Here is a 27,910-nt window from a genome sequence, read left to right on the forward strand (position 1 = left end):
TTGTGCAGTAACGATGGTTCTTCGAGATGTGTGAGAGAGACGGGTTCCCCTGCTCCTTGGGGTGCCGCCTGGAACTGGGGTACCAGTAAGCCTGCCTAACCCACCAGCCTGGGCTCCCTCTCACTCTGTGCTACTGCTGACAAGTTGCTAAGCTCTCCAACCTTGCTCTTTCACCAACAGACTCACAGGCTGGGATACACCCAGCTGCAGCACTACACACACAGGTTCTTTAACCAGCCCCTGCATGGGAAGGCACAGCTAAGGCACCTCCCAGTTGCTAAGACACGCACCCCTCTTTGGAGGGTAAACCCCAAATTATACCGTCTTGCACTGCACGGGGAACTCTACAGCATCAGATCATAAAATTCACCTCCTCCCTCAATGCAGAGAGAGATATGCAACAGCTTTTTGCCCCAAGCTATAATTTCCACACACTGCTTTTAGACAAAATAAAAACAAGTTTACTAACTACAAAAGATAGATTTTAAATGATAAGCAATAGCAAACAGATCAAAGTAGATTACCTTAGTAAATAAACAAAACTGCACCAAGCTTAAGACACTAGATAGGTAGGATATGAGTTATCATATTCTCACCCTGAGTGATAAACAGGCTGGTAGATTCTTAGGGAACAAGCTGCCTTGGCTTTCCCAAGTTTTCATATACAGGGTAGCAATCTCTCTAGCCCGGGACCATCACTTTCCTCCTGTTCAGTCTTTATGCCTCAGGTGTTTCCAGGTGTGTTGTTGTAGGGATAGTGAGGTACCATCATGATGTCATTGTCCCCCTTTTATATCTTCTTCCCACTTGCTGGAAAGCTCTTTTGCTGGGACCTGGGTCAAACAGTTCCCATTGTGTAGTGCTATCTCGGAGAGGTTTCCATTGTACACAGATCCTGCAGTAATCCTTGTGCTTGTGTGCATTTCCTCAATAAGCTATGAACATTGTTTGGCCTTTTTACTGTTGTACCCAAAAGGCTGATTGTGGGTGTTTTCAACCTCACAACATGTTTCAGTAACACATACATAACCAAACTTCCTAACTTCACATACAATGATAGCACATACCATCCAACAAGATATTAACATCTAGGAGATCAAGACTTTTAGAATGATACCTCACAAGGCATACTTTGTACAAAACATATCCTAACTACATGACAGTGGTGAATATTGGGGTACCAGGGTGTCACAGTGTGTTCTTATGGGTGCTCCACTGTAGGTGCTCTTATGTCCTTGCACCGCTGATTGGAGAACTTTGATAGCAGTGTCTGTTCGGCCCTCACATGTACTGTACCCTCCTCATGCCCTGCCAAGAGGCTAAGCAGTACACGAGGGCAAACCCCTCTCAGTTCCTTTTCTACCATAGAGTCCTTGAGAAGAGCTCTGAAATAGACGGGAGGAGGGTGGGTTGTGGAGCACCCAAAGGGACACACATCCCTAAGAATCATCATTACTGCACAAGGTGAGTAACTTCCTCCTCTTCTTCGAGTAGTGCCCCATGGGTGCTCCACTGTAGGTGACTCTCAAGCAGTATCCCGACTGCAGGGCAGGGCTTTGGAGTTGAGTCCATTGTGGATGAAAGTACCATGGAGCTGAAGATGGCATCAGAAGTGGAGTCCCTGGTAATCATGTAATGTTCTGCAAAGGTATGCGCAGATGCCCAGGTTGCCACTCTACAGATTTCTGAAATAGGGACATTTTTGAGGAAGGCAACGGAGGACAAAACCAACCTCCTGTAGGGAGTGCAGACTCTGTATGGAGGTGTTCTGTTGTGAACCTGGCAGCACTGTTTGAGACCCATTTGGAGAGACTCTAGGCTGATATCTCTGTGCTCTTAGACCTCTCTGCAATGGAAAGGGAAAGCTTAGGAGACTTCCTAAAAGCCTTCATCCTATCCAGATAAAAGGCCAGGGACGTGAATCAGTTGGTTTATGTGAAAAGGGGAGGTCACTTTGGGGGCAGACTGAGAGTGACCTTGTCTTGAAAGAATATTGTATAAAGGGGGTGTGCCATTAGTGCTGCTGCTTCCCCTATTCTCCTCCCCACAGTGGTCGCCACCAGGAAGGATGTCTTTATCGACAGGTATATGAGCGAACAAGTAGCCATGGGTTCAAAGGGAGGTCTAGTCAGGTGTTTTAGTACCAGGTTTAGATCCCATGTTGGGGTGGGATGTCTGGATTGGGAAAAAGGTTTACTATTCGCCTGAGAAACTGTTTTGTGGTTGGGCGTGAAAACATGGAGTATCCCTCTACTTGTTGATGGAAGGTTGCTGTAGCCACTAGGTGAACTCTGAATTAACTGAAGCATAGCCCTGATTTTTTGAGAGTCAGTATATAGTCTAGAACTATTGGGAGAGTAGCAGATGACAGGAAAATTTGTCTAGAATTACACCAAACCTGAAACCTGGACAACTTTTGCAAGTATGATGTGCGGTAGATATTCTACTGTGTAGTAATACTTCTGTACTTCCTCAGAGCAGGATCTTTCTATGCACTGGAGCCATCAAGGAGCCAGGCTTGAGATGGAGTATCCGCAAATTAGGATGGAAAGTTTGTCCTTTGCTCTGCGATAGCAGGTATGGAGTGGGTTGGAGAGAGATCAGTGGGCACACTGCCAGTTGTGACAGGTAAGGGTACCAGGTCTGTCTCAGCCAGGTGGGAGCAATCAGTATGACGTTTGCTCTCTCTCTTTTTATCTTTAATAGGGCTTTTGATGGGGGAAAAGGCATAGAGAAGGTCCCTGTCCCATGGAAAAAGGAGAGCATCCCCCCTGGAGTGTTGCCCTATCCCTGCCCTGGACCAGTAGAGTGGACATTTCTTGTTCAGGTAAGTGGCAAACAGGTCTGTCGTTGCTGTCCCTCATCACCTGAATAGGCCATTAAGTATTGCTGCGTTTATCTCCCATTCGTGGTCATGTGGGAACTTGCAACTGAGACCATCCGCTATCGAGTTTTGTACTCCTGGAAAGTAGGCCGCTGATAATGTGACGTGGGACATGCACCAGTTCCATAACTTTAGTGCTTCTGTGCAAAGGGAGGGCGATCTGGCTCCTCCCTGTCAATTTATGTAGTACACGCATGCTGCGTTGCCTGTTAAGATTCTTGCGTGTGTACCCTTGATTAGTGGGAGGAAATGGGCGCAGGCATTCCTGACCACCCTGTGTTTGACTAGGTTGATATGAAGAGACATCTCTATGGATGACCATTTGTCCTGCATCATAAGGTCATTCAGATGCGCACTCCAACCTATGACGGATACATCGGTAGCGAGAAGTAACAACAGGGAAGTTTGTGAGAAAAGGATCCCCAGCAGATATCTGCTGGATTTTTCCACCAATCTGGGGAGCATTTCACCCTGGTGGTTAGTGATAGGGGTTTGTCTAATCTGTCTCTGTTTGGTCTGTAGACTGAGCTGAACCACATCGGAAGGTACCGCATGTAAAGTCTGGCATGAGGTATCACAGATGTGCCTGCCACCACATGCCCCAGAAGTTGAAGGCAGTGTCTGGCTGATGTTTGAGGGCTGTTTTGTACTATCTCTATGAGCATAGCCAAGGTGTAGAACCTGTATTGCAGCAGGAGTGCCTTTGCCTGTAACGAGTCGAGGCTGGCCCCTATCAACTCTAGGTGCTGTATGGGGTGAAGCGTTCAAAAACGTTCTTTTTTGAACGTTGATCTGTTGACCCAGCTCCGTGAACAGGTCTACTGAGGTTTGGGTGACCCAGCAGGCCTCACTGAAGGAGCAGGCTCTGAGGAGACAATTGTCCAGATAGGGAAGTAGTTCATGATCCCCTGAGAGCATAGGTAAGCTGCCACTGTGAAGATGAGAGGCCAAAGGGGAGTACTCTGTATTGGTAATGACACTGGTCAAGGATAAATCTGAGGAATCATCTGTGGGAATAGAATCATAGAAGATTAGGGTTGGAAGAGACCTTACGAGGTCATCTAGTCCAATCCCCTGCTCAAAGCAGGGCTAACCCCAACTAAATCATTCCAGCCAGGGCTTTGTCAAGCTGGGCCTTAAAAACCTCCAACGATGGAGGTTCCATCACCTCCCTAGGTAACCCATTCCAGTGCTTCACCACCCTCCTAGTGAAATAGTGTTTCCTAATATCCAACCTAGACCTCCACCACTGCAACTTGAGACCATTGCTCCTTGTTCTGTCATCTGCCACCACTGCAAACAGCCTAGCTCCATCCTCTTTGGAAACCCCCTTCAGGTAGTTGAAGGCTGCTATCAAATCCCCCCTCACTCTTTTTTTGTGCAGACTAAATAAGCCCAGTTCCCTCAGCCTCTCCACATAAGTCATGTGCCCCAGCCCCCTAATCATTATTGTTCCCCTTCACTGGGCTCTCTCCAATTTGTCCACATCCTTTTTGTAGTGTGGGACTCAAAACTGGACACAATACTCCAGATATGGCCTCACCAGTGCCGAACAGGGGGGGAATAATCACTTCCCTCGATCTCCTGGTAATGTTGCTACTAACGCAGCCCAATATGCCGTTAGCCTTCTTGGCAACAAGGGCACACTGTAGACTCATATCCAGCTTCTAGTCCACTGTAATCCCCAGCTTCTTTTCTGCAGAACTGCCACTTAGCCAGTAGGTCCCCAGCCTGTAGCAGTACATGGGATTCTTCCCTCCTAAGTGCAGGACTCTGCACTTGTCCTTGTTGAACCTCATCAGATTTCTTTTGGCCCAATCCTCCAATTTGTCTAGGTCACTCTGTATCCTATCCCTACCTTCCAGTATATCTACCTCTCCCCTAGCTTAGTGTCATCCGCGAACTTGCTGAGGGTGCAATCCATCCCATCATCCCAATCATTAATGACGATGTTGAACAAAACTGGCCCCAGGACCAACCCCTGGCGTACTCCGCTTGATGCTGACTACCATCTAGACATCAAGCCGTTGATCGCTATCCGTTGAGCCTGACAATCTAGCCAGCTTTTTATCCACCTTATAGTCCATTCATCCAATCCATACTACTTTAATTTGCTGGCAAGAATACTGTGGGCGACCGTAACAATAGCTTTGCCAAAGTCAAGATATATCACGTCCACTGCTTTCCCCATATCCGCCAAGCCAGTTATCTCATCATAGAAGGCTATCAGGTTGGTCAGGAATGACTTGACCTTGGTGAATCCATGTTGACTGTTCCTGATCACCTTCCTCTCCACCAAGTGGTTCAAATTGGATTCCTTGAGGACCTGCTCCGTGATTTTTCCAAGGGCTGAGGTGAGGCTGACTGGTCTGTAGTTCCCCAGATTCTCCTTCTTCCCTTTTTTAAAGAGGAGTACTATATTTGCCTTTTTCCAATCATCTGGGACCTCCCCAGATCACCATGAGTTTTCAGAGATAATGGCCAATGGCTCTGCAATCACATCGGCCAACTCCCTCGGGACCCTTGGATGCATTAGATTCGGACTCATGGACTTGTGCATGTCCAGCTTTTCTAAACAGTCCTTAACCTGTTCTTTCATCACTGAGGGCTGCTCACCTCCTCCCCATACTGTGCTGCCCAGTGCAGCAGTCTGGGATCAATATGTGGATAAAAGCATCCTGTAGAGGGTCAAGGACCTGTTCTAGTGATGGAATAATTGCTGCTAGTATGAACATCTTGAATTCTGAGCTTTGACAAATTTGTTCAGAGCTCTGAGGTCCAGTATGGGTCTTCAACCTCCCTTCTTCTTGGGTATCAGGAAATAAGAGTAAAAGCCTTTGCCTCACAGATGCTAAGGTACAGGTTCTATGGCTCCTAGATGAAGGTGGTGATCTATTTCTTGTTATAATAAACTCTTGTAAGAAGGGTCTCTAAAGAAGTATGGGGAAGGGATTGGGGTGGCGGGGAAGTAAAGTGGGTGGAGCACTCATTGCAGATGATTTCCAGGACCCATCGGTCTGATGTTATTGTAACATTCTGTACCTTGGGGGAGCACCCTGTAACCCCCATATTCCTCATGTATACATAATTATGATCTTGCTCATAAAGCAGGCCATGTGAGGTATCAGGGGAAAGGTTATGATCTGCTGAAAGTCATTTTTCTATCCATATATGTATAACCTTAATGTACATGAAGTTATGAGAATTGTGTTGCATGGTTGTCACTAAAACATGCTGTAAATTGGGGAATCAGCCAGACATTAGATCCCCAGAGGCAACAGCAAGGAAAGTAACCAACACCTGGGCAGAGTATCAAACAACCCATCAACAGCCATTGACCAGCAAGGGAGCTACAACTCAATGACTCACCTGCATGAGGCCACACCAGGGGAATTGCTCAGCCTTGCCTGGAGACTCAGTAATGCCCACCAGACATGCCTGGACTTGTGTGTTCCCCAAGCACATGGGACTGAGGGTATATAACAGAACAGAGCAGGCCCATGCTTGGCCTTTTCTCCTGCCCCCACCTATGCTGCAAGCAACAAGAACACTGAAGACTTGAGACTCCAACGGAGGAGACTGGCCCAGGTTTCAAGGGTGAAATCTGTATACTATGAACTGCAATATCCAGTGAGGTGAGAAAAACTGCTAGATATTGCCCAGTCTAATAGGGTTGAGAGTTTAGACTGGATGCTTATATATATATTTTATTTTATTTTGGTAACTAATTCTGACTTTTTGCCTATCACTTAAAATCTATCTTTTGTAGTCAAATGTATTTTACTGTTTATCTTTACCAGTGAATTTGTATGAAGTGTGGCAAAACTGCCCAGGTTGGAGAAGGCTGGCATATATCCACTTTCCATTGATGAAGTGGTGAACCAATTAATAAATTTGCACTGCTCGTCTTGAGCAGTGCAAGACAATATATTCCTGAGGTACAGTACTGGGAGCTGAGGGAATCTGGCTGGTGCCTTTCCCTGTGTGATTCATGAGTGGCTCTGGGAGCACTCATGCAATCTAGCTGGGTGTGGGTCTCCACTTGTGGTTGTGCTAAGTGATCACAGTGCCTGGAGGGGTTTGCTGCTGGTCACTAGCCAGGCATTGTGAGAGACTGCCCAGGCTGGAGAGAGTTCAGGGGGCACAGCACTCCCACAGTCCCAGGCTGCGCCCCAAGGGTCCTGTCACAGTTATACATTCACAGTTGTGGCAGAATGCGGCATGGTGGTACCCAAATGGGGGTGATGGGTTGGTCTGCTGCAGTTGGCGTTGAGGGGAGTGGTCTGTCAACGCCTCGACCACCACATAAAACCTGATGTTTTGAGGTAGATGGTTGTGATGCAGAAGGCTGTGGGCCAGGTTCAGAAAACCTGGATTTTTTTTTCCTCAGGCTCACAGAAACGTTGAGTTGGAAAATGCAAAGTGCAGGATTTATGTTAAGGTTGTGGATAAAACTTTTTTGACCATGGGTATAAATCTTTAATGAGTGGAGAGTGGCCCTGGAGTTTTTAAGCATATGAAGGGACTAGTCAGTCTTCTTGGCAAACAATTTGATGCCTTCGAAGGGAAGGTCTTCTACAGTAATCTGTGCTTCCCTAGGGAAGTCAGACAGGTGTAACCAGGACGCTCACCACAGACCAACACCACTGTAAAGATGGACTGGGTTGCTGTGTTGGCTGCACCAAGTGCTGACTGGAGCACTGTCTTGGCCACTAGTTGCCCCTCATTGACAATGGCCTGGAACTGGCCACGGATCATGGTGCGAATATGTGAGCTGATCAATAGAAGTGTTGAGCTTTGTGTAGCTGTTGTAGTCATACTTTGCTGTTAAAGTTTGATGGTTTGCAATTCTAAACAGCAATGTGGCAGAGAAATAGGCCCTTCTCCCGAAGAGGTTGAGGCATTTCCAATCCCTATAATCGGAAGTGGATCTCACTTGGTGTCGGCAGCCCCGGAAGTTTACGGCATCCACAACAACAGAATGGGGGAGGCGGGGGGAGGAATGAGAAAAAAGAAATTCCATCTCTCTATCTGGGACATATTTTTTATTGGCACGCAACAGATGGGCGTGACCAATGCTTGGCTTTGCTATATAATCTTGACCAGATCCAGAAGGGCCTCGTTGATGGGGAGGGCTATTCTGGAGGATGAGGAGGAGTGCAAGACATCCAGGAGCTTATGATGGGTATCTTATCTCCTCTAAGGGTATCTGCAGTGTGTCTGCTACCCTTTTAGCCAAGCCTGAAATCATCAGCTAAGGATGGTGGAGGGGCATTATTGCCTCGTCTGGGGAGAAGGAAGAGTCCTTGGCATGACTTCCTCCTCGATTCTGCCCTCCTGTTCCTCCATGATCTTCTCTGGAGGTTCTGGATGCCATGGCTAATTGACAGCGTCTCAAGGGCTCACAGTGATTCATGTTGGATGCCTGAGAGGCGTGAAGTCTATATACTGCCCAGGAATCCCAGTGCAGTAGGCAAAGGGTATGACTGGGGAGCCCCAGATTGATAGCAGGCACCATAAGGGAGGAGTGGTGAGAGAAGACCTCCTCTGCCTCACTATCTGAGTCACCACTAGAGAGTGAAGGTGTGTGATACGGTGCCGGTGAAGATTCCCACGTCCAGAGACGAATACCACAATACTGGAGCCCCAGTACCAAGCAAGGGAGACTCTGGTATACAAGATACCATGAGTTCTCTTGAGTGCTGCAAGTCTTGCAGTGCCAGTGGTGGTTGTCAGGCAGCCGGTGCGGAGGGAATCAGGGATCTTGGCTGTGCTGAGCACTCTGAAGCTGAGTGGCTCACTGGTGATGGTGTTGATGGTACTGCTCGTACCAGCAGCATCTTCTTAGTGGTGGTGTGGCCTCTTTGTCCTTGTCTTACCTACTGGTACCTATGCCCATCAGGTCTTTATGAGCATCAATGGTACCTGCTGTTCCTGACCCTCGTGAGCTATAGGTACCATGTTTAGACTGACTCAGTATCAATGATACCAAGTGTGCTAGTGATCTTTTTCAGCTGGCTCAGGGCTCACAGCTCTCTTTTTAGAAGCCTTATGTGAGGGGTCCACGGTTGTTTTCGTAGACCCTTAGTCCCTAGATGTCGAGGGCTGTGGGGAAGATTTGTGTCGTCCGAGTGACTCCTGGCTCGGGTCCAGGGAAGACTGAAGAGCTGCCTCTGTTGGGATAAGTTTTTGTCTCAGTTCCCTGTCCTTCCAAGACCTCAGCTTGAGTTGTTGGCAGAGACCACACTTGTAAGGAATGTGGCCTTCCCCGAGGCAGCAGATACAGCAAGAATATTTATCTGCTACAGCAGTGGTTCCCAAACTGGGGTTCATGAACCCCTGAGGGTTCGCAATATGTTACAAGGGGTTCCCGGGAAAAAATTCCCTAAGGGTGGACAGAGCTGTCCCTACGGACCCCAGGGCAGCACGGGGCCAGCAGTCCGGAGCCCCTGGACTTCCAAGAGCTAAGCAGATCAAGACAAGTATATCTATCACACTGAGAAGATTTAAACATCAAGACTCCTTATAAGAAATGGAAAGAGAGGTGGGTATTTTTTGCTGTTTTTAAAATTAAATAGGCAGCTAGTATTGTTGTAAAATTATTATGAAGAACAAATTTAATCTGTGTTGTAATGTGCGTTGTTTGCCTGGACTGCTCAAGACCTGAATGCTTGTGTAGGAGTAACTCTTTGAGTTGGCTTCTTAAATCCTGTCATGCTGTTTCACATCTGATACTCCCTGATGAAACATAGGAGCCTTGTCTTATAACAGGCTTATTCAAAGAGATACCAGCTACAAAAGTGAGATCTTAGAAGCATGTTGTCATTTTCATAATGTAATATAAATACTGTCATGATAAATAATAATTAATAATAAATAGTGTGTAATAAGCATGTCATAAAAACAAATTTTATATTTCCAAGATCACTGCTTTTATAATTTATACTTGGGTAAAGGGCGAAAATCGCTGGAAATACTCATTTTTAGGAGGGGGTTCACGAGACTTGACATTTTAGTGAAAAGGGTTCACAGATTGTCAAAGTTTGGGAACCACTGTGCTACAGGGATGGCCTCCTTGCATGAGAGGCACTCCTTGAAGCCCAGTGAGCTAGGCACGCTCTGCGCTTGCGGGGAGGTGGGGCCAGACAAAGGAGAACAAAGTCTTTTTTCTTTTTCTTTTTAAAAAGAATAAAGAGAATCTACAACTTAGAGAAAATGGGGAATAATTTGCTATTGAAATGCTAAAGGAGAGAGACAGACAGAATGATAACCATCCACAATTGAACTGCTAATGTCTGTCTCTCTAGCCAGGGGCGGTTGAGAAGGAACTGAGGGGGCATCACCCCTGTGCGCTGGTTAGCCTTGTGGGGGGGCACGAAGAGGGGACAGCACATGTGCGGGCCGAATGGACATCAAAAGTTCTCTGATCAGTAGCGTAGGGACGCAAACACACCTACAGTGGAGCACCCATAGGGACACTACTCGAAGAAGAACCATAGTTCAGTTTACATATAAAACAAACAGAATGGCAATATTATTGTACTTCCCATTTTGGATTTTTAGTGAGTATAGTACTGAAAAAAGTGATGGATTAAGAATACTGACTTGAGCTATGTAGGTGGGTGTTGTGCAAGCCTATTCATACAACTCAGCCACTGCACCACAGTTCTGACCCAAACCACTTCTCCTATCCCATTCCTGAGGCGTCTCTTGAGCATATTCCATTCTTGGGGCTTTTCTTGCTAAATAAACCTAACCGTGCCAAACTTAGATAATGTATTCACACTGTCGGTATCAGGATGAGACAACCAGACTCATTTTCACTAGTAAAGCAAGAAATAAAACTTTTCTGTACTCTAACATGGTTGTTAAATACACACTATTTCAGGAGCATAAGCAAAAGTCTCTTCTGATTTGTTCACTGCACAAGACTGCAGCAAGACCAGCTTTTGCAGAATATTTAGGTTGCTTCACTCAATATAAAATTGCACAATGAGTTTCAGTCCTGAGCAGGCTATTTCAGCTTTTCTGTTTTTAAGAAATACAGCACGCAAGATGTTATGCTGATGAATGATGCTTACTTGAAAGAGCAACTTAATGTCTGACAACGTAATTTCCTCCCAGGCCAAGCAATCTGAATTTAATTACATTTCTGACCAAAAAAAAAAAATAAAAAAAAAAATTTAAAACCCTGAGCCAATGTACACTTTGCAGTTTACACTGTAATCTAATTAAGCACCCTGATCTCCAAGTCCACATGTCACAAAAACTCATGACTTATGTGTGTGGGTGTGCGTGCACGTGTGTGTGTATGTATTTAGGTTTCAGAGTAGCAGCCATGTTAGTCTGAATCAGCAAAAAGAACGAGGAGTACTTGTGGCACCTTCGAGACTAACAAATTTATTTGAGCATAAGCTTTCGTGGGCTAAAACCCACTTCATCAGATGCATGCAGTGGAAAATACAGCAGGAAGATAGATATTATATATATATATATATATATATATATATATATATATATATATATATATATATATATATATATATACACACACACACACACACACACACAGAGAACATGAAAAAATGGGTGTTGCCATACACACTATAAAGAGAGTGATCAATTAAGGTGAGCTATTAGCAGGAGAAAAAGGTTTGAAAAATATATAATCTTCCTGCTGCATTTTCCACTGCATGCATCCGATGAAGTGGGTTTTAGCCCATGAAAGCTTATGCTTAAATAAATTTGTTAGTCTCGAAGGTGCCACAAGTACTCCTCATTCTTTTTATGTGGATTTAGTTCACCTCTTCTAAACCAACATTGACCTACCAAACTGTTTCTAATGTCAACCTTTTTTAACTGTGTAAAATGAACACAAATATTAAAAAAAGTAAATAAAAGGAAAGAAGGGGGCCTCTAATAATTAGCTAGAACAGTACAAATTATTCTTCCAGATACAGTTGGCAGATTTGCTTATATTAATACTATTAAATTGGAAAAGCTTTTTCTTGAAATATTTCCATTACAACAGTAACTTAAGTATATCTGAAAGCTACTGTCTCTGAGCAAGACAGGAGATTTGTAAAAGGAGGAGTGATTGCTAAAATAAGTGGAAGAGAAAGAAAATAAATAATCCTTGCTGACATTAAATTTTTAGTTCCTCGGGCAAAGCCCTTTAACACACACAGATTTTTTAAATGCCACAACACAGTGCTTTCTAATTGCTTGGAACAAAAGTGGCTAATCCAGTGTGTTTTCTAGTTCATTGAGATGGTGAGTTCCTTGGTAACCTTGGAGTTAGGTTACTAAACACATGAGATGGGCAGAAAGAAGGGAATGGCTTGAGGCTTTAAGGATATAATCCAGAGCTAAATTCCCTCTAAATTGCGTGGTCACACAGCAGGCTATAAATGGCCGCACAGCAGCACCCTGGAGAGGAGAGAGGTAGAGGGTGGGCAGGGCCTAGGGGATGGGAGCAAGTTAGTTGGGGCATGCAGGGCTGCCACGGGCCCCTCCCCTGTACCTCGATGCTCCTGGTGGGAGGAGAGCATGGCCCCTCCCGCGGAGCTCGCTGCTGCCAGCGAAGGGACAGCTGGGAGAGTCCTCTGGCCCCAGCCCTGGGGCAGCCTGCTGCACCCCAAACTCCTCATCCCTGGCCACACCCCAGAGTCTGCACACCCCAGCCAGAGCCCTCAGCCCCCCACCCCAACACTCTGCCCCAGCCCTGAGCCCCTCATCCCTGGCCCCACCCCAGAGCCTGCAACCACAGCCGGAGCCCTCAACCCAGCCCACCCCCCACACCAACCCTCTGCCCTAGCCCTGAGCCCCCTCCCACATGCCGAACCCCTCACCCCCCATTAATTTTGTTATGTGCACTAATATGGAGGTGATTCGTCACACATCACCTCCATATTGGTGCACATAACAAAATTCATTCCTCACAAGTGGGAAAATTAGAGGGAACACTGATCCAGAGTAGTATTATTTATCCACCTTTGATAAAATACAAAAAAGATCACTCCATATTGGTGTAGATAATTGCAATAAGGTCACAAATCCGTTCAAGGCTGCTGTACCCTAGATCCTACTTCCAAGGTTTATGTACTCTTTGGCAGGGTGGTCTAGTGCCAAAATGGGGATATGTATGCCATCTATCGCCCCACCACAATTAGGGAACCTCATCCGCTATGTCCCACACATTTCCCAGATTCACTACCCTTCGTAGTCGAAGTCGATTAATGGCCCTGCACACTTGGAGCACAGCAGCTCCCGCGGTTGATTTACCTACTCTGAATTGATTCCCCACTGACCGGTAACTGTTTGGCATTGCAAGCTTCCAAATAGTGATCACCAGTTGCTTCTCCATTGTCAGAGCAGCTCTCATTTTTGTGTTGCTGAACTGCACGGCAGGGGAAAGCTCTGTACAAAGTTCCTGGAAGGTGGCCTTCCTCATTCGAAAGTTCTGCATCCACTGCTCATCATCCCATACCTGCAAAACGATGCGGTCCCACCAGTCAGTGCTTGTTTCACAGGACCAGAAACGGCACTCAACAGAGTGCAGCTGCTCTGTGACTGCCAGCAACAACTGTGAATTGTTTTTTTCAGTGGCTTGCAGCAGGGCTGCTTGCATGACATGGCTATGTTCCACGCAACGAGCCCTACTTCAGCTCTGGAAATACTGCAGGAGAAGGCACGAGGTGTTTGAGATGCTCACAAGAGTGCACAACTGAACAGGCTCCATGCTTCTGGGGTTATGGCATACGCATGGCAGTTTTAAGGCGCAAAAACCACTGGGTTATTTGCCATTGATATGAGGGAGGGAGGGCAATGCGTCATGGGATGCCAACGCAATGTGCCCATTCTTCCCTGTGACAATGTTTTGAGGCATTGCACAAACTTCCCAAAACACACTGCAGCAAGCTGCACTTTGAGATAGCTACCCACGATGCACCACTTTGAGCATCGATGCAGAAGCTGCTAGTGAGGACATACGCCATCGAGACAATGAGCATGGCGTGGCCTCGCACAACAGAGTTAATTTGGAGGCTCGAGGTCGAATTAGATAAAGTCAACTTAATTTTGTAATGTAGACAAGCCACCATAAGTCCAGATACTGCGATGTATGGTGAACAATCTGACCAACTTTTCTACTCCTATGTAGCAAAGAGAAAATAGAACAGGCTGCTGCTCAATTTTATAGTTATCACAAGTCAGGGCACTATTTAGCTCTTCATTCCTTTATGAATTAGACATGTCAAAATGTTTTGTCCCAGTTCGTGAGCATTCCTCAGCATATTGTAGATATTAATCTGAGTTTACTATACCCTCCAGAGGATCCCTTTCCTGTCTTTAAATGAGGTCTAAATCTATTAAACACTCCTAAAATTTTTTAGTAGGTATTGATAAAATGTTTGATTGTTTAGTCCACATTTGAATTTTAGGCTTTTGGGGGAGGGAAGGTCCAATGAAGACTGATGTTTAGTTTTTGCTTGGGACATGCTTTAGTTGGGGGATGAGTTTTGCTGGTGACTCTTGTAGGTTAGCTGCAGACTTTAATGGGATTGTTTTTCAAAATAACTGTCAAGGGAGTGACAGATAAACAAAGGCACTGTATATTTTGCATTTCTAAACAGAAATAAATAAAGGAGTGAGACAGGAGAGAAACGGTCTCTGGGGATGTTACACTTGCTCAAGAGAAGCACTTTCATTTTTAGAGGAACAAACATCATATCAAGTCAGGTTAACTTGCATAAGCAAATGCAACAAAATTAAATGCAACACAGTGTGCATCCTTGCATGCATTTGTGTATTCAACTGCTGCAAATATCTGTTTCAGAGGCACAGTATTTGCACCTCTCTTATTTTACAAGGTTTCCACATTCCATTCTCTGGTCTGAGTGAGGAAAATATTTACTTGACATTATATTACTGGAGTACAAATGAAGTTATACACATTTTTTTTAATTCCTTCCTTTTTCCCCATTTCCCACTACTTTCACCATCACTATAATCTGTGTCTTACAAACAGTATCGCTGAGCAGTGACAAACTGCATCTTCTAAATTTTGTAAAGTTTTCTTTCAAAGCTCCGTCCCTGAACATAAGCCCTGTGGTCTGAACCTACCGTGGTTTCTACAACATAAATTCAGAAGTTGGTGAACAGGGGAAAGACTGTCCAAAAGCTGTTTCTGAAGTTGTTTACTCAGGACTCCAGACCAGACAGAAGTTCCATAAGGAAAGCCCTCTCTGCCACCATCTCCTGGTGAACAAGGGGGAGTATGGCTACAGAGATAGTTCATTTGCATAAACTTTTTACCCAGAAATCCTCCAGTGACACTTTGAAGAATGAACAGAACTGTTCACAAACTCTGAACTGGTAGGGTGGTGGGAATGAACAGAGAAAGAAGGAGGGGTAAGGTGCTCCTACGTTGTGTCAGGGATTCTGCTCTATGGTCCTACATGCAATATTCCACACTGAAGACTTTGCAGAGAGATGACACAGAGGTGACTCCGCAGTGAGAGTCAACAGGCACAGAGATGGGTTTGTGGCAAGACACAGAGGTGGCTCTTTGGTGAAGCTGCAGAAGGCGGCAGCATCCCTGAGTGAACTCCACTGAAGGCCTCCTGTAAAGCTGAAATCGCCATAAATGTGTTAGGTGTTGGAGATTCAAGGCAGACCAGGCAGCACTCCCCCTAGAAGCTCGAGACAGGCCTGCCTGAATGCACTCTCAGACTCTGGGGATGTCTCTACCCAGTTAAAGGACTACTGCCAGAGATACCACAGAGTGGGTGTTTTACTTTATTATTAGTTCTTATATATGTTGTAGCTGCGTTTTCCCAAGTTAATGCGGTGTCCCCTTAAATCCTTGATTTATATACAAACGCCTTGCTTGTAAGCAGGGACGTATTGCCTGCTAAGGGTGTCCAGAGAAGCTTTAGCATTTTCCTCAGGTTTCTGGGTGGGGGCTCCAGTAGGTGGTGCTGGTTAGTTTTAATATTTGAACCCAGCCCTCGTTGCTGCCAATGACACACGGCAGAAGGGTTACGTGAACAAAAGAGGGAAGTGCTCACTGGCATTTTGCACCAGCACTTCTGCCTCTTCTGTAGTTAAATTAGGGAAGTTCCTGCTAATGCAACACTTGAACTCTGAGTTGCAGTTCCAGGAGAACATATGGAGGAGAGGCAGGTTTCCTGATGGGGGAAAAAAAAAAATTGACAGAAAAACAACCAGAGGAAAAACTAAGCGGTAGCTGAAGGTTCTACAAGAGAAGTTCTCTTCGGTGATACCATCAAACTAAAGGTTGTTTTTTGGGTACTTTACTATTACCAACAAAGTGTGTGCAATGATCACCTGAAATATACACATCATACAGAGTGAAAAAGGGCCGTGTACACAATTCTTATATTTTACAATCCATTCTATACAGCACATTAAAACTCTCCCCATATACCACCAGACATGCATGCCTGTCTCTCTTTTCTGTTAAATCACCTGTTCATGACAGACTCACAATCCAATTTATATGCAAGAGACTCATTGTAAAGCAATGATGCCTGATGCCCTAAGTGAAGAAAGGATTGGCCCCTCCTTCAAACACATGAACGCACTTCTGCCTTTTACTCCCACTCAGTTCAGCTGGTCTCACAATGACCCAGGAGTTCTTATCCAGGGGGGTGGCCTACTTTCTGCTCAGTGACAAAGGAGAACCAGGTGGGTAAAAACCCCACAAGCAGAATGAAGTGGTTATGGATTGGCCAGTTGATCAGGAAAAATGAAATTCCCAGTTCTATTGTGGCATTTCCTTAAGTGTAGCACGCTAGACAATTTGTAAGCTCTTGGGGAGAGAGACTACTTTTATGTTTGTGCTGCACCTGTGCAATGGGTCGCTGGGCATGATCAGGACATCTGAGCACTACCATAATAATCATACAACTCTCTACACAGTCTAGGCCATCTGTAAGTATCTGCCAACATAAAGTGACGTTTTTCTCTTGATCAGAACAAATCTGACTTCACAGTGATGTGGCTACTTGTCAGCTACACCGTTTATAAACTGTAGCACAGTTCAACAGATAAGGCCACAAACAGGGAGTAAGGAGACTTGAGATTTATTCTGACTCTGTGGTTCTCACACTGTGTAACACTGGCAACTTACTCCACCTCTCTGTAACTCTGGTTCCCCACTAGTAAAATGGGGATAATGATACTTAGCTATCTGCTTTGAGATCTACAGATTAAGAATGTTATATAAATACTAAGTATTATTATTTTATTACTAAGATTGACATTTCCCTTAATTTAAAATCCTTCTGTGTCAGATATACCGCTACAAGTCTACACAACATTAATCAGATCTAATTTACTGCCAACAGGATGATATTGATCTACAAGAGAATGGTCACATTGGTTGGAAATTCAGGTGGCATTTTGGAACAATCACCTAGCACAATGGGACCTCTATACAATTTATTATTAATTAATTATCATAATCATCTAAATGATACCATACCAAATGCCAAGGACATATTCTCAGCTTTGTTTTTCATGGGTTACTATGATGAATGGCAATTTTGAGAGAACAGGAAGACAAATACTACATTTTTAAAGTATTTCTTATATATATTAAAGCAAAAAATCTATTGTATTAAAATTATTTAAATATTATTTAAATCCATAATACCATGATATAAAAGTAAACCACAGTCATTTTGTCACATGAGAACATTTACGGCATGAAGCTAATTTCATGTTCTTGGAGGCAAAATTTTGCCTTTGATAAAGATACAAAATTAGCACACAAAAAAGTTTCAGACAAATTTTTTAGTCACGAGGATGAAAACTATGTGTTCTGTGCAGATGTTATAGCTATTTACATGATAAATACTAATCATCAATACAGAAATTTTACAGCACACTTTTAAATTAAATGTTCAAGTTCAAATTAATCTTCCTTTGACAATGTTTGCCTAATATTTCAGTGTTGTACAATGCTTCCAAAGTCTGAATTTACAATGAACATATTAGACTTTTTTTTTAAAAGCTACATTCCAGACTTTATGCCAGCTTCAGAAAAAAAATATAGTCATGTCTTCTTTATTTTTCAGTATTTTCACACATGTTGCTAGGAAAGGAACAGAAGGAAATTTTCCCCTTCTTCCCCTACAGTAGATTTTTGCACTTCAAGAATAGTTTCCATTCTTCCCATCCCACCAAATACATACAACGTACGCACATGAAAGTTACTGCAATCACAGGGTAACAGAGTACCAGATTCCAACAGCTGGGATTCTTTATTATTCAGTCAAAAGAATTCTACCCATACTGACTTGCATCATAGGCATCAAAACAAGTATATTTATCTATTTCACAAGGTAGAATCTCTTTCAAAAGATATTCACCACAAACTCTCACGTGACCATTATTGTGTTTATATTACAAGGGGTAAATATAGGTCATTACAACACCATCAGTACTAGTTCTCAGTCAAAACAGGTCCAGCAGTCAAGTATTTATGAATGGCTCCTTCCCCTTTAAGGCACTGAGGCAATTATAAAAAGAAAAGGAGCACTTGTGGCACCTTAGAGACTCACAAATTTATTTGAGCATAAGCTTCCGTGAGCTACAGCTCACTTCATCAGATGCATTCAGTGGAAAATACACTGGGGAGATTTATATACACAGAGAACATGAAACAATGGGTGTTACTATACACACTGTAACGAGAGTGATCAGGTAAGGTGAGCTATTACCAACAGGAGAGCCGGTGGAGGGGGGACGGGGGGGGGGAGAGAGAAACCTTTTGTAGTGATAATCAAGGTGGGCCATTTCTAGCAGTTGACAAGAATGTCTGAGGAACAGCAGGGGGTAGGGGGAGATAAACATGGGGAAATAGTTTTACTTTGTGTAATGCCCCATCCACTCCCAGTCTTTATTCAAGCCTAAATTAATTGTATCCAGTTTGCAAATTAATTCCAATCCAGCAGTCTCTCGTTGGAGTCTGTTTCTGAAGTTTTTTTGTTGAAGTATTGCCACTTTTAGGTCTGTAATAGAGTGACCAGAGAGACTGAAGTGTTCTCCAACTGGTTTTTGAGGCAATTATGGAGTTGTCAGTCAGCAAACAAGAATGTCCTATCTCCAGGGGCAGAAGCACTGTAAGCTGAGGGCTCCTGTCCTCAGCCTCCTTCAAAGACACACCAGCAAGGCCATCTCTCCTCAATACACCACCCCACAAAAAATAATTTTCTGATGTGGCACTACAGTTTTTCTAGCCTGTTTAAATGCCAGAATTTGAACAACTTTATTTTCCCCTTCCTCTGCCACAGTGGGAAATTTTTAACTATAAAGAAAGCAAAGATGGCTTCCTCCTGAAAGGTCAGCCCTGTGCCCAGAGCTGGGAAGCATGGGATCTTTTCTGAGGGTAAGCCATAAGCATCCTTACTCTGGCTCCAACTACCAATCCAGGCAGCTGTCCCTCACGTTGAGTCCAAAGGACACAACCAGACACACTTATCCATCTCAAAACGATGACTGCATAGGGAGCAAGTCAGGACTCTCCCAATCCGTTCTATTTGCTTGACAAGGAAAGAAAATACACTCCCGGTCTGTGATGCTAAGGACAAATCAGAAAAAGGGAAGCTTGGCCACCAAATTAGCCTGATGCAAACAAAAGTATTCAAGAAAAGTATGTATCTACGGCCCTACCAAATTTGTGCCCATGAAAAACACGCCACAGACCGTGAAGTCTTTTGTGTTCTTTTACTCTATCTATACAGATTTCACTGGGGGAGACCAGCGTTTCTCAAATTGGGGGTCCTGATCCAAAAGTGATTTGCAGGAAGGTCACCAGGTTATTTTAGGGGGGTCATGGTATTGCCACTCTTATTTCTGTGCTGCCCTCAGATCTGGGTGTCTGGAGAGCAGCAGCTGTTGGCTGGGCGCCCAGTTCTGAAGTCAGCGCCCTGCCAGCAGCAGGGCAGAAGTAAGGGTGGCAATATCATACCATGCCGTCCTTACTTCTGCGCTGCTGCCTTCAGAGCTGGACAGTGGCGGCTGCTGACTGAGGGCCCAGCTCTGCAGGAAGCAGCACAGAAGGAAGGGCGGCGATACCGTACCAGGCCATCCTTACTTCAGCGCTGCTGCTGGTGGTGGCTCTGCCTTCAGAGCTGGGCTCCCGGCCAGCAGTCGCCGCCCTCCAGCTGCCCAGCTCTGAAGGCAGCGCCCTGCCAGCAGCAGCGCAGAAGAAAGGGTAACAGTACCTCAACCCCCCTACAGTAACCTTGCCAGCCCCCCCCCCCCCCCCAACTCCTTGAGGACCCCTACAATTACAACACTTTGAAATTTCAGATTCCAATAGCTGAAATCATGAAAATTATGATTTTTAAAATCCTATGACCATGAAATTGACCAAAATAGACTGAATTTGGTTGGGCCCTATATATATCCCACCACTCATCTCCTCCTCATTTCTCCACAAAACAGGAAGGACTTTGATATGAAAAATGAGATGAAGAAACAAGAATGTTTCCTTCCTGCAAACTTGTTCCAGACCATGGCTTGCTGAGAAATCACAGCAGTTGGACTTCAAATAGAAAAAGAGGATGTCAAAATACTAGCAGACAAATATTTCCCTCAAGCTTCCACTAAGGAACTGAAGGTAGCCCTTAATTTAACAGTTGAAGCCATCATCATTACCACGTAGGAGCAGCCCTTCAAAAGTAGACAGATCGACAGGCAACAGACCAACTTTCCACATTTCAGGATGAAGGCACATACATCATGGTGTTAAAGGTGGGTGCTACCACATCTGTCCATGTTAAAGACACATTCATACCAGAAGTAGGGGATTTCCCAAGCATGGTGACTGACCGAATGTTCAAAGCAGCTCTCTGGCATGACTACAAGGTGGCGTCAGTATTCCACTAAGCTTTCTATGCCTCTACCCTCTTTCTATTCCCAGCGTAGTCACTCTAAAGAAAAAGCATGGTAAATATTGCCCATCAGGAGAGAAAGAACAAAACCATACAGAATGCCAGCATCCTTGTTCATACCTTAAACATATTCATTGCAAAGGGGAATTCTTTAACGAGCATTTTCATTCCAATTAGGCAACAAGGAAGAGCAACAATTGGTAGTTATGTTCCATGCCATCTTTAAGTAGTTTTACAAAAAATACTTCAGAAAACATTTAAAACTACCCTGCCCTTCCATTACATATTTACAAGCCATGGGCACCAAAATGAGCATTTACCTCCCTTGAGCCATATCTGCAACTAGGAACCCCAAACACAACAATATTAATTAAAACCACAACAATATCACTCAATTAAATACGAATCATGAATTGGGTCTTGTAAGTGCTTCACTCTTCAGATTTCACACCCTATACTGGCTGCTGCAAAGATACAGTCCAGTGTAAAAAGAAAAGGGAAAATAGTACAGGTACCTCACAATTCAAATTGAGATCACTGCTATAAATGGGAAGAAAGGAAATATGTCATTTCTGAGAGACTTCTAGGTCACTAACATTGTAAAGTTTTCATAAGTATAATAATTTCAAATCCTGCATTAAATAAATTCATGGGGTAACTAACTTAATTACAAGACTGCTCTGAAATTATATTAATATTGTTTTTCTATTTAAAATAATATTTTCCTTCTTAACTAAGATGTGTATTTTGGAGTGACTGTTTCAAGTAATAGATATTTCAGCTGCTCTCAGTATAAGAAATTACTTTTACAATTTAAGGGCATACTATTTTATAACTTCAACAAACAAAAACCCGGGTAGAAGTAGCTTAACAAGTGGCAGTCTGCTTTCACCATCCCCATTTAGAGAAAACAGTTCTGTTTGCTGCTTTGTGTGTTTTGTCTTGTTAGATACACATGAATCTGTTATACTGACCTTCGCTTTTTTCCCTGTAACACATTAAAATTCTCGAAAAAGGTAAGTTGAGAGAGATTGCCTGTTGGTAAACCTACTATAGAGAAGTCTGCAGGCTGGTCTGGCATGCATTGTGTACATGCATCTGTCATGAAAATTTCACAACAAATCACCTGCTTCTTGACATACAGGCTGCACAAAATTCAAATTCCCATGAAATGTCTCTGTCCACGAGGAAGAAAAAAAAATTTTTAAAGGTAATGATAATTACCAAGATCTCCCTCTCCTCCGCTTGCTTTACTTTTTATCATGATTTTTTTTTTTTTAAAAGATGGATTAGTTAAAACCTACTGCAAAATAATGGCTTCCTGGTGATCACCTCAAGGTAAAAAGAAGAAAGTAAAAGAAGATATGAACCAATGAAGAGAATGAATTAAAGGCATCAGTGATAACAATGCTATTCTTAGGTGGTGAGAAAACTCAGATCCTTTTCAAGACTGGCCTGCCTCAGTCTCATTAAAATTGAAGCCAAACTGATAAATTAGTCTGATGAGTATAACAAGAATACAGTGTATTCAGCATGACATTGTAAATCTGAACATACCTGAATTGGAGTCAAACTTTGTTTCTGACCTGCAAAGGGAAGCAAAAAGAATTTACATTATAAGAACTGCTTTTAATCACGGAAACTAGTTGACAAGAGGAAAAAACTACTGTATTTAAGAAGTAGGCATAACTCTGTGTTTTAATAATTCACGCATGCAAATCAATTTTAATTCCAAATGCTGCTTTTCATGTTTAATACTTTTATTGGATTTGCACAATGTACAGATATAAAGAAGAGAAATTTTAAAAGAAAAAAAAAACGCACAAGGGAAACCAAACACAGGATGTAAATATAAAAACAGGATTAAGTTATATAACTATGAATTACAGCACATACTTGTAGTTATGAAATACATATTGTTCTAATTCATTTTAATTTTCAAAAAGTCATTAACAGGATTCCATATATTCATGAACGTTTCTAATCTATTTTTGAACCAGATACTATTTCATTAATATCATACGTATTGTACACAACGATCAGTATTTAGTTGGACAACATCTTATGAGGGATTTGTGTGTCTTTAATTTATTCATTTGGAAAATAAAAAAAAATAGTTCTGTTCTCTTTAAACACAAGTTGAATGAATTTTGATGTCTTAGCAAAGATAATGATGTGTGCTAGATGCACAATTATCCTCCTTGTTGTGTACTACAGATTTTCACTCTCTAACAAGGAGTATTGTCTTCTAAGTGCTTAGCACATAGCAAATGAACCTAATAACCTGTACATTTAATAAGAAGGAGAAATAGTCTAGCCCTTGTGGGAACATTATGTTTCAGATATAGGTTAATAATAGTTGTAAATTCAGAAGCCTTTGAAGCTCTCAGTTCAGCTGTGGGAAAACTTAAGTTGGGTAATTATTCTCAAGATGCTGCTGATGTGCTGTCAAGCAGAATTAACCCTACCACTGGGTCTATCTGTATAAGCAGCTATAAGACAGCATTGTCTATATCTATCTCTCAAACCAATTAGCGGGCATGCTCCAGTCAGATGTATATCGTTCAATCAGTTGTATATATGCTCACAGCTGCCACAGCAAGATACAAGAACTGACCAGCAGGAGTCCTGTTAGAGGAAGTTAACTGGCAGAAAGACTTTTTGGGGAAATGCATTTAATCAAGAGAGAAATAAAACATTTGGCTCTTTGAATCTGTGACAGGATGCTGGGATGGCTTTGGAAGTTACAACCTTGCTTTGTGAAAAATAACTAAAGTATAGGAACAAAATATAGATAGACAGACTTTGACATGTCTAAAAACAATGTCAAGATAATCGTAAGGTGAGAACCTATAAGTGTAAATTAATGTTAATCCTCTACGTTCAAGATAATTGGACAAACGTACACAATGTTTATGGAAGTATAGGGGGAAAGCAAGAGAAAGGGAGGGGGTGAGTTAATCAAAAAGGAAACTAGAAATGTACCAGCCTCCCTTTTCCCTTCCCACTTCTCCCCATTTTCTCCCTCTTGCGCAGTTTAAATGAAAACCTCACTCAAAGGATGGCGTGGAGAAGAAAATACAGTGATATTTTCTGATACTTACAGCAGAAACACATTCTTATTCATTTTTATCAAGAGCTAACAGAAGCATTAAACAAAGAAAACATGTAATTCATAAACATTCAAAATCAACACAATAGGAAAAGCTGCACAGTTAACACTCTATTTTAGTTCCTTTTTTACACTGGCGTGGAAGGGCCTGCTCTTGCAAACATTTATGCATGTGACTTATAATGGGTATTCCCACAGAATTTCTTTTCATACAAAAGAAAAAAAATACAGAGCAATTCCAAACAAAGAGATTCAGTATATTTTGCTTAAATACTCTCACCAAGTTGCACTGTATCTATTTATGCAGTTTGGTCATACCCATCACCATGTTATTTGAACACCTCAGACGCCTAGACTTACTGAGCATCAATACAATTAATATGAATATGGGATCCAAGATAATAGCAAGGCTTTTCTATGGCTGGCAGGTGCTAGAATCACTATGTGCCCCATATATGGCATATTTTCCAAATAGAGGTGACAGGGCAACTTCTCTTCTTAAAGAGGGCCAGGATCCCAAAAGGCCATAGTGGGACAGCTTCACTGAAGTTCTCTGGTTTCCCACCAGTTTAATTTGGGCAAATTTTGTAGACTGAGGAAATGCGTTCCAAAACCATTTTTATCAAAAACAGACAATCACTTTTCACTCTCATCAACACCACCTAGACACAGTATAGATCTCGTCTCTCTTTAGCTCTATTCAGTGGTTAATTTTGTGGCAATAAACATGTTACTTCATCTGTATTTGTTCTTCTCTTGTGATTGGGCTGCTTCAGGTTTTACTTTTTTCCTTTCGTGAAACAGCTTTTACTGCATGACGTTACACAGCATGGCCACTCCAGTGCTATCTTGATATGTAGTGTCATAAGCTGGAAACAGGACTAGCTTTTTGATTGGGCTGGAGACCTATTATTCACCTTGTCATGTGAAATGTAACACACCGTGAGTTGCTGCAACAACCACCAAGCCAGATAGTGGGGGGAGGAGGGGTGTTGCCAGGGGTCAGTGGGCAATGTAATGAGTACTAAAGCTCTAAATAGTCGTAAATTACAGGACAGCAAACCAGGAAACCGATCTGGGGTAAGAAATGAATAGAACTTAATGTCTAGCAGTTGCTATGAAAGCAAACAGAACACTGGGATGTTGCCATAGAAATCATTTAATAAGAGAACATTATACCACTGTAGAGAGAGCTACAGGGACCAAATCTTAGAGTACTGGGCAAAATTTAGGACACAATATTACAGAAATGGTATCGATTGAAGAATTGAAAAAGGGAAAAAAGGTCAAGAATAATGAAGTGTCTCTGACACTAAAACTAAGCAATGACTTCGAGGAAAGACTGAAAAAGCAATTCTCTAGGAATGGAAGGATTCAAATGTCAAGAAGGAAGATATTTAAGAAGACGTTTTTGTTTCGAATGGTTGAAAGAGGTACGGCTAGAATTTAGGGGTAAAATGCTGGTCCCACTGAAGGCAATAGCAAAGCTTCCAATGCCTTCAATGGAACCAGGATTTCATCTTACACCTCAAAGTCATTATATTTCTCCCTTTGCAATACAGCAGATTAACATATCAGAAACTAGGTTCATATGGCCATTAAAACTGTGAACAAGGAAACACCAATAACAGAGATGGTATCAAACAAATTCCCGGAAGTAAGTTCCAAGGACAACTTGTTCTATTAAAAATAAAAATATTCCCTATGACTTTATTACGTTAACATTTCTAAATTACATTAACTAGCAGGAAGGACTTTGTGGTTCTGTTATTTGCTCCAATCTGAGTATGCTGAAAAGCAAGATTTATGACATGGAACCACATACTCACTTTGTAAACTACTTTTAATATTGTTTCCATTGTTTGTTTTTCCTTGAGTGTAATAAGTCTATTGCTTAACTAAAACTCTTGTGATTCTCATTCTTCATCTTTTATCCCTCCTGTATATTCCCTTCTCCTTTGCCCTATGGGAATGTTCTGAAAGTAACAGCAGCATTCAGACACACAGGGAGCAGAAGATTATACTGTTGTACACAGGGCCATCCCTAGGGTGGTACAGGGCTTGGGGTCAAAGTGACTAATCCGTCTCTTCCAAAACTGACCCATCACTTCCTGGACCGACCACGCAGGCCAATTGCACCGGCCTGCTAGGCCCCCAAAAGCGCAAAGCCCGGAGCTGTCGTCCCAATTCGCCATACCCAAGGGATGGCTCCGGTTGTTCATTGATAAAAGTGCCTTTTATCGCAAAGTGCTTTACAATCCATAAACATATAGCATGATGCTGGAATGCAGGGCAAGCAAACAAAACTACTAACACAGAAAAACAAAAAATAGTGAAACTGGAGTATTGGGAAATGTTAGCTAAGGACATTCAGACAAACCCTTTACTCTTACAGAAGATGCCATCAGATCTATAAATATCCACAGGGAGTGGAGAAAGCCTCTTTTGAGGGTCAAACACAATAAATTGCATGTTAGTCACCTCATCTACTTTGGAAAGATGAAAGGCAAATCAACCCTGAGAGGAACTGAACCTGCGGTTCCAGGACACCTAGGTGATTTAAACCTGATGTTTTGACCCTGAAGCCTCTCTCCCAACAAAACTGAGCAGTGAGAATCACAAAATGATTCTGAAGAAGAGCTCTCTGGAGCTCAAAACCAAGTCTCTCTCACCAACAGAAGTTGGTCCACTAAAAGATATTACCTCACCTACCTCGTCTCTCTCAAAGTGTTTCTATGCTGTTGACTGTCATATATTCTTCCAGTATATAACTGAAATGTAACAACAACTGGCCTGTGGCACATATTGCAGACGGACCAGTAGTGGCACAAATACAACTGTGAATATCTGGCATATGAGCATTGATGTGCCATTTGTCAGTGGGGCAGGTTTTTTTGGGATGCGGGGGGGGGGCATTGCCCACAGGTCTTTAATAGAGAATTCCACTAATCTTCTGCAGCAGCTCAACATTAGCACCATTACTAATTTTTCTTCCTCTGTCCTTCCCTGTCTGAGTCTCTATCAGATTCTTTAGCCTTCTTCACAACTGAGTGAGAGATTTGTTTTACTTGGAATTAAATGAACACAGGGAACAGATACTATAAAGCTCACTGCCTCCTTGAATAGCATCTGCGGCAGCCTCCTTAGTTCCTATCTTTACAACAGCTCTTTTCCTTGTAATAGTTACAAGAGGGAGGGAGAGAGCATTGACCCCTTTCAGTTTGTCAGTACTTTTTCCTCAGACTCATATTTTAAATGGATACCAGGCTATCTTTTTGCTTTCCCCAATAATACCAGGTATAGCTTTGGCTGGAGAAATATTAGCAATTTCATACCACTCAAAACGGAGCTTTGGTTGATCAAGAAGTTGGAAGTTTGGAGTTGGAAACATAAATAGTAACTATGGGCCAGCTTTCTTCACTTATTACTTTCTACTTTTTCATAGGGTTGTGTGAATAAACTTTGCTCCAGACTGTCTATGGCCGTGGAGACACAGATGTAAAACATGCATACAAGCAGTCTGACAAATTGTAGTCAAACTGATGTCCTGATCACTGCTGGCAGAATGAAATAAAATCTCTAATCATTCTTCCCATTTTCTCCCAAATACAGATAATACTAAGATAAGTAGTATTATCAGCAGCCTCATCCTCTTTCCAAGCATAGACAGTGTCTCAACCAAAAATGCTCACAAAACCCTATTTATGCACCAAGCCCCAACCAACAAGACAAGTTTCCAAAAAGAAAGAAGGAAAAAAACCATCATGGACTGAAAACTAATACCTGGTGTAATTATCCATCAAGGGATTTATACAACCCCATTATTGTGGTATCTAAGCACCTTCCAAGTATTTAAAAAAGAAAAAAAAAATCTCTTCCCTTCTCAGCCTGTAAGAGAAACAGCTTCACTAACTGTATGTAGGATGTTATTGTGTGTGTTTGTGTTCAACTGCTGAACTGAAAAGAACAGTTTTAACTCAACTGTGG

General features: G+C 42.8%; 1 protein-coding gene across 8 annotated transcripts in view; it reads right to left on the reverse strand.

Annotated features, from left to right (window-relative positions):
* Positions 1-27,910, reverse strand: part of MSRB3 (methionine sulfoxide reductase B3) — a 148,785-nt gene that overhangs the window by 49,793 nt on the left and 71,082 nt on the right. For all 8 annotated transcript variants that reach the window (XR_012666474.1, XR_012666473.1, XM_075124376.1 and 5 more), the window contains one exon: positions 22,369-22,397. Coding sequence is in view for 6 of the 8 variants with exons in the window: in XM_075124376.1 (XP_074980477.1) it covers positions 22,369-22,397 (29 nt within the window). In the remaining 2 variants the exon portion in view is untranslated. The remainder of the gene's footprint in view (positions 1-22,368; positions 22,398-27,910) is intronic.

This window comes from Caretta caretta, chromosome 1, assembly GCF_965140235.1.
Source record: "Caretta caretta isolate rCarCar2 chromosome 1, rCarCar1.hap1, whole genome shotgun sequence".
NCBI lineage: Eukaryota > Metazoa > Chordata > Testudines > Cheloniidae > Caretta > Caretta caretta.